General features: G+C 44.4%; 1 protein-coding gene across 1 annotated transcript; it reads left to right on the top strand.

Annotated features, from left to right (window-relative positions):
* The first annotated feature begins 2486 nt into the window (after positions 1 to 2486).
* On the top strand, positions 2487 to 12262 carry SLC39A1 (solute carrier family 39 member 1). Its single transcript, XM_032234150.1, has 4 exons — positions 2487 to 2591; positions 7044 to 7382; positions 9702 to 9832; positions 10849 to 12262. Exons 2-4 carry the CDS (start codon positions 7181 to 7183, stop codon positions 11551 to 11553), a joined length of 1038 nt encoding a protein of 345 aa, XP_032090041.1. The 5' UTR covers positions 2487 to 2591; positions 7044 to 7180; the 3' UTR covers positions 11554 to 12262.
* Positions 12263 to 12268: the final 6 nt, after the last annotated feature.

Raw genomic sequence — 12268 nt, 5'->3', positions numbered from 1 at the left:
GTTGTTGGCTTTGTTTGTTTTTTTTACATTTTTTAAAACTTGTTTCTCTACCCAGGATCTTTAATATCCTGAAACTGCCTTTCCGGGACCAACCCACGAGACTTCGGCCAATGGAAAAGGGCTAAAAATAAAGGCCAAGGATTCATAAACTTTGCCCCGAGGCTCAGAACGGTCGTTATCAAAGAAAAAAAAATCTGGCAAAGGAAGTGTATTTGCACACTTAGGTTTCCCCCCAGGGCACAATAGGCTGGGATGTAAATCCCCAAATATCAATTTCCAATAAAAATTCTAATTCGACGGAAGAGTGAGAAAGAAAAAAATGCTAGAATGTGCGGGGATGGATAGGCTAAGAATGGAAATAAATGAAAGAGGAGAAACGGAATACTATTTGATTTGGGACACGTGGTATAACTGGTTAGAGCAAGTGTGGTGCCATCTGCGGCTCCGGAGCCACATGTGGCTCTTTGGGCCCTCTGCTGTGGCTCCCTGTAGGGTGATCCCACCACTGGCTGGCCCCACCCCTCGCCCTCCCCTCCGAGTCACTCCTTGCCTCGCCCACCCGACGGCCATTTTTGGCCACTGCACGTCCCTTTTTCAGGCTTTTTTAAAATCCGTTTTTGAGGCTTTTTTCGGCCCTTTTTAAAATACTTTTCTTGGCTCGTTTTTGAGGCTTTATTCGGCCTATTGTAGAGGCTTTTGAGGGCTCATTTTTTCGGCTTCCTTGGCCTGTTTTTGAAGCTTTTTTCAACCTGTTTTGGAGGGTTTTTTCCACTTTTCTTGGCCCCTTTTTGAGGCTTTATTCGGCCTATTTTTGAGACTTTGGGGGGCCTGTTTTTTCGGCTTCCTTGGCCTGTTTTTGAGGCTTTTTTTCAGCCTGTATTTCGGCTTTTCTTGGCCTGTTTTGGAGGGTTTTTTCCACTTTTCTTGGCCTGTTTTTGAGGCTTTTGGGGGCCCATTTTTCTGGCTTCCTTGGCCTGTTTTTGAGGCTTTTTTTGGCCCCTTTCTTTTACTTTTCTAGGCCCATTTTTGAGGCTTTATTCGGCCTATTTTTGAGGCTTTTGAGGGCCCGTTTTTTCGGCTTCCTTGGCCTATTTTTGAGGCTTTTTTCAACCTGTTTTGGAGGGTTTTTTCCACTTTTCTTGGCCCGTTTTTGAGGCTTTATTTGGCCTATTGTAGAGGCTTTTGAGGACCTGTTTTTTCGGCTTCCTTGGCCTGTTTTTGAGGCTTTTTTCAACCTGTTTTGGAGGGTTTTTCCATTTTTCTTGGCCTATTTTTGAGACTTTTTGGGGCCTGTTTTTCTGGCTTTCTTGACCAGTTTTTGAGGCTTTTTTTCAGCCTGTATTTCGGATTTTCTTGGCCTGTTTTCAAGGCTTTTCTTGGCCTGTTTTTGAAGCTATTTTCGGCCCGTTTTGGAGGGTTTTTTCCACTTTTCTTGATTTTTAAGGCTTTTATCATCTTATTTTTCCAAAAAAACCCCAAAACCCCGCTGTAAAATGGGCAGAAGAAGCCTCAAAAATGGGCCAAGAAAACCCTCAAAAACAGGCCAAGAAGAGTCTCAAAAATGGGCGAAAAAAGCCGTGAAAATGGGCCAGGTGGCTGATTTTAATGACCGGGTGGCTGATTTCACGCCGGCAGTGCGTCGCTGTAACCACCGAGGCAGGAAAGGTCGTAAAACGGAGCGAAAGCAAAATGTCTCACATTAGCAACATATAAACTTAGGGGGCTCCGAAAGACGACGAAGACGGTCGGTAAGAGCAAAGGGAAGCCGGGTTGGTTGCAGCCAGAAGGAAGAATCAGACAACGGAACAGTAATGGAGTTTGGAAAGGACCTTGGAGGTCATCTAGTCCAACCCCCTGCTCAGACAGGAGACCCTGTACTACAGCTAGGTAATAAATGGGAGGCAGGATTAGGAATGGAGTTTCCTGGAAGAGGGGGGAGCTCTGACTCGTCCCCCCCCCCCTCCATTGCTGCAACACTGTTGCGACACGCTTTGATCTCCCTGGAAGGTCCTTTCACACGTGACGATCAACCCAGTTGAAAATTCACTTTTTTCTGCATTGCGTCTTCCTCATTGGCCAAGACATGCTGTCCGTCTTGCGATTCGCCAATCGGCACGCTAGGAACAGACTTCGGGGCCCGCCTTTTTTTGGCATCTGGCCTCATTGGCCAGGCTTGCTGTCCGTCTGGGCGTCCGCCAATCGGCATGCCAGGAATACCCTTCGGGTGCCGCCCTTTTCCAACCTAGCTTCATTGGCCAGGCCTGCTATCCGTCTGCGCGTCCGCCAAACGGCATGCCAGGAACAGCCTTCTGGCCCCGCCTCTTTCGAACCTGGCCTTTCTTAAAATTAATGTATTGATTTCGCCCCCTCGGCTCCGCCCCTTTCGAACGCCCCACCTTAAAAAGGACGCCCTCCCATTGGCTGAGCCACGATTTTTTTTTTTTGTTTCCCGGCCGACACACCCTTTCGAACGCTAGGCCGAGAAGCCGATTGGCGGATGCAACACTGCTTTCCTTCCTCTGGTTCGGGCCCGGCCACGCCCCTTTGGAACGTCCAGGCACTTTCGGAACTGCGCGGAGTTGCGGCCGCCGGTGAGTCGGGGTCTCCCGCAGAGCGTCGGTGGGAGGGAGGGGGGGAATGGGTCTCTCACCCCCTTCTCCTTTTGGGGAAGGGGAGTAGGGTCCTAAGGGAGCCTTACATTCTTAATGTAAGGCTCCCTTACCCCAGGTGGGTTTGGATCGCAAGTCCCATGCTCCCCAGCCACCAAGGAGCATGGTCATGGTAGTCCTGGCCCAGTAAGTCCAAGAGGTTGGGTTGGTGGTCTCTCAAGACCCCTACTGACTCCCCCTTTCCTAGTCCTCTTTGAAGCAGGGTACCCTTTTTTCCGAGGGTGCATCAGCTGCTTTGTGTGCTGGACTACAGGGCCCGTCATCCCCAGAGGGAAGGAAGAGAAAAGTAGTAGCCAACTATCTCCACCGACTGAACCCCCCCCCCCCCATCCCTGTTCATCTTTGGGGGGAAAAACCCACCAGCAACCTCTCCATTTCAAGAGCGGCTCTCCTGGTGTGCTGGACTACAAGACCCATCATCCCCAGAGGGGGTTGGTTGGTGGAGCATTGTACTCAAGCTTAACTCCTGGGAGTAACTTCATTTGCGCAAGGATGAAGGCGCCGAAGCAGTTTTGCTGCCTAGGGGGCTGTTTTCCTGCTGAGGGTTTGTGGAACTCATGGCCACTGGATTTCTTTTGGTGGGACAGGGGATGTCTAAACTTGAGCCTTGGAGATTGTTTCCCGAGGGGTGGGGTGCTATGGAGCCGAGCTGCTTAATTTGGAAAGCCTGGTCATTTACTTAGCCTCACTGAGTTTTTAATTCAAATTTAATACGGGGTGGGAATAAGCCAGGATTAATGTTAATTATTTTCTTTCTCTTGGTTGAAATGGAAGACTTTTCTTTTTAATTCTATCTATCTATCATCTATCTATCATCTATCTATCTATCATCTATCTATCTATCTATCTATCTATCTATCATCTATCTATCTATCTATCATCTATCTATCTATCCCTCCCTCCATCCAATCTATCTATCTATACAGTATCTCTCTCTCTCTCTCTCTCTCTCTGTGTGTGTCTACTATCTATCATCTATCTATCTATCTATCTATCATCTATCTATCATCTATCTATCTATCTTATCTATCTATCTATCTATCATTATCTATCTATCTATCTATCTATCTATCTACCTATCCCTCCCTCCCTCCCTCCCTCCAATCTATATCTATACAGTATCTCGCTCACTCTCTCTCTCTCTCTCTCTCTCTGTCTGTCTTCTATCTATCTATCTATCTATCTATCTATCTATCTATCTATCTATCTATCTATCTATCATCTATCTTAAACTAGGAAAAACAATCCCGGGATACAAAATGAGAGATTATAATTATAATTCCAAGAGAACGGAAAATTATTTAGATTAATCCCTGGGGTCAGTTTGGGTGAAGTGTACAGCCTAGAAGTGGAACTACAAATCCCATATCCCTCGCTTCGATGTCAGTTCAAAGTTTGCCTGGAGAACTCAGGTGACTAGGCTGTTGCTGGAAGTTTTAATGGCCCATGATTAATCCAAGGATTAGCTTGTCTTTGAAGCCATGTTTGTGTAACTAATAATTAAATTAACTTTCCACTTATCAGAAAATTCCGCCCTTTTCCATTTTTTCCTGAAGGTTTCCAAGGTGTCTCTGAATAATTTCAAATTTAGGGAATTTTTAAGATCTGGCTTCTCAAAAGACAGCAAATTATTTACCAACCCCCCCCCCCCAAACAACCCACATTGATTTTTATTTATTTATTAAAATGTATTGACGTCCCGGATTCACCATAGAAATAACCCTTGAGTGCCTTACAGTTACATCTAAGCTAAAACATAAACAGGTTAAAAACCAACATTAAAATCAAAGGATTGACCGAGTTTTAATCAGGGCAGGACTTTCGATTTTTAGCTAGCAAATTTATATATAATTTACGGGACGCGGTGGCGCAGGGGCTAAGACGCTGAGCTTGTCGATCAGAAAGGTTGGCAGTTCAGCGGTTCGAATCCCCAGCACCGTGTAATGGAGTGACTTGTCCCAGCTTCTGCCAATGTAGCCGTTCGAAAGCAGGTACAAAATGCGAGTAGAAAAATAGGAACCACCTTTGGTGGGAAGGGAACAGCGTCCCGTGCGCCTTCGGTGTTGAGTCACGCCGGCCACATGACCATGGAGACGTCTTCGGGCAGCGCTGGCTCTTCGGCTTTGAAACAGAGATGAGCACCATCGCCCCCTAGAGTCGGGAACGACTAGCACATAGGTGCGAGGGGAACCTTTATATAATTTATATTTATATAAACATGTATTTATGAATTATATTTAATTATAAATTAAACAAGCTATAGATACGAACTGCCTTTCCCCAAATTAGTTTCTAGCTTGGCTTGGCTAGATTTTGGGTGAACATTTCAGGATTTCGGCTCTTGAAATTAAAATTTAAAAAAAAAAAATCAAAATTGAATAGAGAAAAGAAAGTTTTAGCAGCCAAATCCAAAGATAAATAATCAAACTTCCAGAGGTTGAATTACGAATTTCAACCCGTTAGCCTCGATACTCTGGGATGGATGGAAACCGAAATTTAAGGTGGAAAGGATGCTTAAAGATACACTGCCTCGAGCCGTGGAAGCTCTTTTAAAAAACAGACCTGCTTTTCCCAAGCAAATTTATGAGCCTGTTTTTCAAAATATCTGCCCGATTCCCCCACTTTATGACTTGTTCTTCTGCAAAAACAAACCTGGGTTTTAAAAAAAAATGCAACTTAAGGGGAAGTGACTTTAAAAAAAACCTCGGTTAAATTTAGTTCCCGCAACTTGGCAAAATCCCACTGTTTTATTTTGTTCCCCTCCTGGCGATCTGTGTTGGCAGCAAATTAAATAACAAGAACTGAAATGTACTTTTTTTTTAAACTTCTTTTTTTAAAAGAAAAGTTTCTCGGATCCCAGACACGGCTGGCGGGTTTCCCAGAATCTCTGCAGACCTTTCTAAAATCTAAAATGTTTTTTTTCTCCCTTCCCTCTGTTTGACCTTGGGTATAAATCAGGAGGGGTCATAAATGGGGAGGGGGGGAGTTAACAGCTGCTTGGAAATGGCAAATTACGGGAATGGGTCCTTGACTCATCTGTTTATCCCCGTTTCCGATTGCTGGCTCACATTTTTTTTTTAAAAAAAAAATTGTTAGTCCTTGACTTACGACCAAAGCGAATCCCCAGATTTTTGCGGTTGAAGTCAGTGTGTTGCCCCATTTTTCTTGCCGCCGTCGTTAAAGCGAATCCGTCCCGTTGAGGTTGGGAAGTGAATCCTGCTTCCACGTCGCTTGTCAGAAGGTCGCCGAGCGTCTGAATTTTGATTGTGACCATGGGGGGACACACGCTGCAATGGTCGTAAGTGTGGAAAACGATCGTAAGTCAGGTTTTTCCGCTTGGTTGTTAGTGCGGGGCTATTTGGATTGTCAAATGATCAGATGGGGTAATAATAATAATAATAATAATAACAACAACAACAACAACAACAATAATTAGTAATCAATGCCAAATCCGGTGAAACAACTGGCCGCTGTGATACAATTGTGCTGTTGTGATAATAATAATAATAATAATAATTAATTAATTAATTAAATAATAGTAAAGAACAAAAATCTACTGAAGGCCCAACAGACGAAACAAGAATACAGAAAAGATGTGATAAAATCAAGAATGGAGAGTTGGCAGAACAAAGCACTGCATGGCCAATTTCTGGGAAAAATAATAGATAAAGTGGACAGTGAACAAACTTGGTTATGGTTAACAACAGGTACATTAAAGAAAGAAACAGAGTCACTAATCCTGGCTGCGCAAGAACAAGCTATCCGCACAAATGCCATCAAGGCCAAAATCGAAAAATCCTCTGATGATGCCAAATGCAGACTTTGCAAAGAAGCTGATGAAACTGTGGATCACATCCTCAGCTGCTGTAAAAAAAACCTTGAATCATTTATGTATTTATTAATCCGATTCATATCCAAACAACTCTGAGCATGGGCAAACCAACCAAGCCATTAATTAATTGCATAACGATAATTTAATAATAGTAGCCTTACTTTATTTTCCATGATCCAGCCAAGTTTATATATAAATGAAAGCGTGAACTTCAAACTTCCGGTTTATTAACTGATCTATTTAATTCTTTTTATCTCAGGGGTTTTTTTTCAGGGAGGGGGGTTTGGAGTTGCTTATAATGCTTTCCTTCCCCAAATATTCTAATAAATTAATAGGGTAACAGATTCACAAATTTGTTGGGACTGCTGCCAATTTAAGCTGGTTGTCAAGTGTCCGGAATGCCCATAAAGTGGGGGGGGGGGGATATGTGGGTGTTTGTAACCGTTGGAGCGTCAAAGTCGACTTTTTGAAAAGTTGGTCGTAACTCGGAATGGCCGCTAAGTGAGGACTGTCGTAAAATTCTCCCCCGTTCCTTCCTGTAGGCTGGCTTCTTGGGGCGTCGAAACCCGCAGCGCATGGACAAGGCGCCGCGGACTTAAAAAGGGGGTGCGACGTTTGAGTGCGGCAAATTTTGGAGGCTTCCCAAATTGAAGAGGCTGTCGATCGGTGCGTGTTCGGGATGGCCGGATCGTGGGACTCGGATACGAAACTGGAGGCCAAGATGGTCTGGAACCCGTATGAGACCACGCCGCGCTCGGTGCAGGCGCTGGAGCTGAAGCTGGGCTCCCTGGTGCTACTCCTGTTGGTGACCCTGCTGTGTGCGTTCATCCCGCTTTGGCTGTTCCGGAGGCCGGGGTCTGCCCTCAACAGTGGAAGCTTTGGTATGTGGATTTGGGGGTGGGGGGGTGGGGGTGGGTTGCTGGGTCTAAGGGGCTAGTCCGCAACTGGTTGAATCGGGATTAAATTGGAATCAGGATTGAATCAGAATCTGAATTGAATCAACTGAATCTGAATTGAATCCGAACCGGAGTTAAATCTGAACTGAATTCGAATCAGGATTGAATCAGAATCAGGATTGAATCAGAACTGAATCTGAATTGAATCAGAATCTGAATTGAATCAGAATCTGAATTGAATCAGAACTGAATCTGAATTGAATCAATCTGAATTGAATCAGAACTGAATCTGAATTGAATCAGAACTGAATCTGAATAGAATCAATATGAATTGAATCAGAATCCAAATTGAATCAGAACTGAATCTGAATTGAATCAGAACTGAATCTGAATTGAATCAGAACTGAATCTGAATTGAATCAGAATCTGAATTGAATCAGAATCTGAATTGAATCAGAATCTGAATTGAATCAGAATCTGAATTGAATCAGAACTGAATCTGAATTGAATCAGAACTGAATCTGAATTGAAACAGAACTGAATCTGAATTGAATCAGAATCTGAATTGAATCAGAACTGAATCTAAATTGAATCAGAATCTGAATTGAATCAGAATCTGAATTGAATCAATATGAATTGAATCAGAACTGAATCTGAATTGAATCAGAACTGAATCTGAATTGAATCAGAATATGAATTGAATCAGAATATGAATTGAATCAGAACTGAATCTGAATTGAATCAATATGAATTGAATCAGAACTGAATCTGAATAGAATCAGAATCCAAATTGAATCAGGACTGAATCTGAATTGAAACAGAACTGATTCTGAATTGAATCAGAATCTGAATTGAATCAGAACTGAATCTGAATTGAATCAGAATCCAAATTGAATCAGAACTGAATCTGAATTGAATCAGAACTGAATCTGAATTGAATCAGAATCTGAATTGTACCCGAATCTCAATTGAATCAAAACCGAATTGGAGTTGAATCAGAATCAGAACTGAGTCAGAGTCGAAACTGAATCTGAATTGAATCGGAACTGAGTCAGAATCGGAACTGAATCTGGATTGAAACAGAATCTGAACTTCTTTAAAAAAAACAAGAAAACTTTCTTGGTTTGAGTCCATTCTCAGAGGGACTTGGATTAGAGGCTGTTTATCCTCCAGGTTGGATCCAAAGGGGCTACTGGTAAGTTACTTATCTGCTTTTATTTCAAAATCCGGCGTAAGTTTACTGTTTGAACATTTAATCTTTCCTGTGGCCTTGGGGTGGGGGAACCAAGAACAAATAGGGGAATGTTGTTGTTCGCACTTTTCAAAAACTCTTGTTTTTAAGAAGAGCATTAAAAAAAAATGATGCATCGTAAGCGTAGGCTCTCTTGTTAAAATTTTGACTGATCGAAACTGCCTGGTTTAATTTTCAGCCATTCTCGCCGTCGGCCCCAAATAATTAAAAAAACAAAACAAAACAGGAAGTTAAATATTTATTGGAAACTCCTGATCTTGAGCGAGGCCCCAGCAAAAACACAGTTTTGGCTTCAGGCAGGCAGAGGATGTCGCCTTTCCGATTTAAACAACGTTTTCCTTTTTCTTGGAGGGGGGGAAAATAAAAAAATAAGGAACTCCTGTTTGGAAAAAGAGGCGAAGGAGGGGTGGGAGAGAAACGTCATGGAGAACATTTTAATTTTAAAGAAAGAGGAGATGCGAAGGAATGGCTGGAAACACACCAGATGCTGTTGGGAAAGTTTATTTTTCCCCTCTTTAAAAGTTGTGTATTTCAACTCGGATTCAACTCGATTCAACCTGAATTGAATCAGAACTGAATCTGAATTGAATCAGAATCTGAATTGAATCAGAACTGAATCTGAATTGAATCAGAATCCAAATTGAATCAGAACTGAATCTGAATTGAATCAGAATCTGAATTGAATCAGAACTGAATCTGAATTGAATCAGAACTGAATCTGAATTGAATCAGAATCCAAATTGAATCAGAACTGAATCTGAATTGAATCAGAATCCGAATTGAATCAGAACTGAATCTGAATTGAATCAGAATCCAGAATCTATTCTGGATCTGGATATGTTTCAAGTTCGGTCTCTCATCTCTCCTGGCCTTTTGCTATAAAAAATTAAAATCTTGCAAAAAAGAAAAACACACACACACACACAATCTTAATTATTTTGCAGTTATTTTGCAGTTGAATGAGGATTGTGTGCAGCTTGGAAACGTCACACCAAACCGTCATTCCCGGTTAATTTTCCCCCCTCTGTCCTCCTCCCGTTTTCTCCCGACAGCCCCTCAACGGAAAACCCTCAGCCTGGTGAGTTGTTTTGCCGGTGGCATTTTCCTGGGGACGTGTCTTCTCGACCTGCTTCCTAGTTATCTAGCCAGCATTAACGAAGCCTTAGATGATTTGCAAGTCACGGTAAGTGAGGCAATTTTGCAAAAGCTAAATTCCAGGTTTTAATTCCCTCTCGAGAGGAAAGCGAGCGGGTTTTGGAGGGTATTAGAGGACAGATTAGCAGGGGGGGGGGGCTTTATTTTATTTTATTTTTAACATCGCAAATCAATGTGTGAACCGTGTTGCCAGCGTTCCAAGTTATCATGCAGAATTAAATCAGAGTGCAAGGCAAAACGATCCTCAATTGGCACTTGGGTGTCGCACTTTCTAATGCAAATAAAACGAATGAAATCAATCATAATAATTACGTTCAATCCAAAAGGGGAAGAGAGAGAGAGAGAGAAAGAGAAAAGGAAGAGCAAATCAGAAGAATAACAAATAGAAGGGTGGGCCATTCATCGTCTATAGCCCGCTCCGATATTTTAATGCTACGCTTTAAAAGAAAGAGAGAAAGAAGGAAAAGCAAATCAGAACACTAAAAAAAGGGGAGAAAAATCATCTATCCATCATCCCTTACCCGCTTTAATACTTTGATTGCTATGCTTTTTCTTTTGACTTTGCCTCCCCAATACGTCCCTTAAATCTTTATCTCTTTAACTGCTTCTTGGCGGTTCATTCTAACCCTCTTCGACCCTCCTTGCAGGGGGATTGCTAATGGGGCAAAAATCCTAACCGTTTTCCTGCGAGTATTGCAGGAGAAACTTTCCCCTCGTTCCTTCGGTGGCTGTAAAAACCCACAAATTGGTGCGTAGCTTCTGTGGTAGACTGCCTCTGCCCTTGGAGGTTCTCTTTTAGGCATCCTGACTGGTTAAAGGGGAAGGCCTCCTTGGGGATCGTTGCGTTTTTTAAAAATCGTTGGCTCGCTTTTCTTTTCTCTGTGTGAGATTAGTCGTTCGCCGGATTAAAAAACGGCAACGCTTCCGAGATATTCGGGCGTCCTGCCTAGCTGAGAAGGGGAAGTTCGGAGTCTGGAGCAGGGAACTCAAATTGATGTTGTCTTTTTTCTCTCTCTCTCCCCCCCCCCCCCCCCCCCCGGGCAGCTCCGTTTCCCTTTGCAAGAATTCATCATGGCGATGGGCTTCTTCATCGTTCTGGTGTTGGAACAGATCGTGCTGGCTTATAAGGATCCGTCGGGATCCCTGGAAGAGACCGAAGCTCTCCTGAACTCTGCTTCCCATCAGCATCCGTCCCTGCAGCAGGACCAGAGTTGGCCGGAGGGATCCCAGCGGCCCCTGGCTCGCGACCGCCTGGCCGGTGAGCGCACCCACGTCCACGTGGACTTCAACGCCCACTCGGCCATCCGCTTGGTGGTGCTTTTCCTGGCGCTCTCGCTCCACTCCGTCTTCGAAGGGCTGGCCGTGGGGCTGCAGGAAGACGGCGCCCAAGCGTTGGAGATCTGCCTGGGGCTTCTGATCCACAAAGGCGCCATCGCCTTCAGCCTGAGTCTCAAGCTCTTGCAAGGGCGGCTGCGTCCCCGGGCCGTGGCGATCTGCCTGGTTATCTTCTCGGCCATGACCCCGTTCGGCATCGGGCTGGGGGTGTCTCTGACTGAAGTCCCCATGGCGGCTCTGTCCCGCCTCTCCCGCAGCGTCCTGGAAGGCTTAGCCACGGGAACCTTCATCTACGTCACCTTCATGGAGATTCTGCCTCACGAACTCGCCTCTTCGGAGCAGCGTATCCTGAAGGTCATCGTTCTCCTGCTCGGATTCGCCCTGGTCACCAGCATTTTGTTCGTGAAGATCTGAGCTGGGGCGGCAGGCGCGGGGCAGGTGGAGAAAAACCAGCCAGCTCCCGGACACAACTCTGTGGGAAGCGTCCTACGCCGCGACGACTACCGATTCCTCCTTATGGGAGTTTCCCAAATATTTTTCCTCGGTTCCCTCATTTTCCGTTTGCCAAAAACTTTGGCTCCCATCGTTCTTGCCTTCTCCCTCTTAACGAGGGCTACCAAACCCCCCACCTCTTGAAAAACTGAACTCCGTTGATAGCCAAGCCAGCCATCAAACCTGCCAATCCACCCCGGGAAGATCAGGGACAAAGATTCCCGCACGACAAAATATCTACTCCGCTCCGCTCAAACTCCAAATATTTTCTGCATTGAGTCAAATCGGAGCTCTGTGGCGGAGTTAGGACTTCGATTTAGTGCAAAACGAGACTGTTTGGGTTGGTTTAATAAATTGGGTTGGGTTGTGGGGAGGGGGGGGGATATTGTGGGGGGGGGGAGAGAGATATTTTTGGTGCCAACCATCTCGCTTCAGCTTTGAGTGAGACAACCACAGTGCCTTCATTTTTCCTCCAGTGCCTTAAATGTTTGTCCGACGTGGGAGACGAGTGAATTAACCCTGGTTTTATATTTTCGAGTTTAGGATTCTTTCAACGCCTTTGACAAGAGTTTTAGGCTGTTTCATCCCTTGGACAATCTCAATTTGTCTCCATGCCAGCTTCTCAACTCGGTCCATC

Source organism: Thamnophis elegans, chromosome 17, assembly GCF_009769535.1.
Source record: "Thamnophis elegans isolate rThaEle1 chromosome 17, rThaEle1.pri, whole genome shotgun sequence".
Taxonomy (NCBI): domain Eukaryota; kingdom Metazoa; phylum Chordata; class Lepidosauria; order Squamata; family Colubridae; genus Thamnophis; species Thamnophis elegans.
The sequence above is the reverse complement of the archived record's forward strand: the minus strand, read 5'-3'. Positions and strand labels throughout refer to the sequence as shown.

Excerpts from the sequence above, each read along its gene's own strand:
- SLC39A1 (XM_032234150.1), top strand. The coding sequence starts at position 7,181 with ATGGCCGGATCGTGGGACTCGGATACGAAACTGGAGGCCAAGATGGTC. Across the intron at positions 7,383-9,701 it reads CCTCAACAGTGGAAGCTTTG|CCCCTCAACGGAAAACCCTC; the intron begins GTATGTGGATTT and ends TTCTCCCGACAG. Across the intron at positions 9,833-10,848 it reads TAGATGATTTGCAAGTCACG|CTCCGTTTCCCTTTGCAAGA; the intron begins GTAAGTGAGGCA and ends CCCCCCGGGCAG.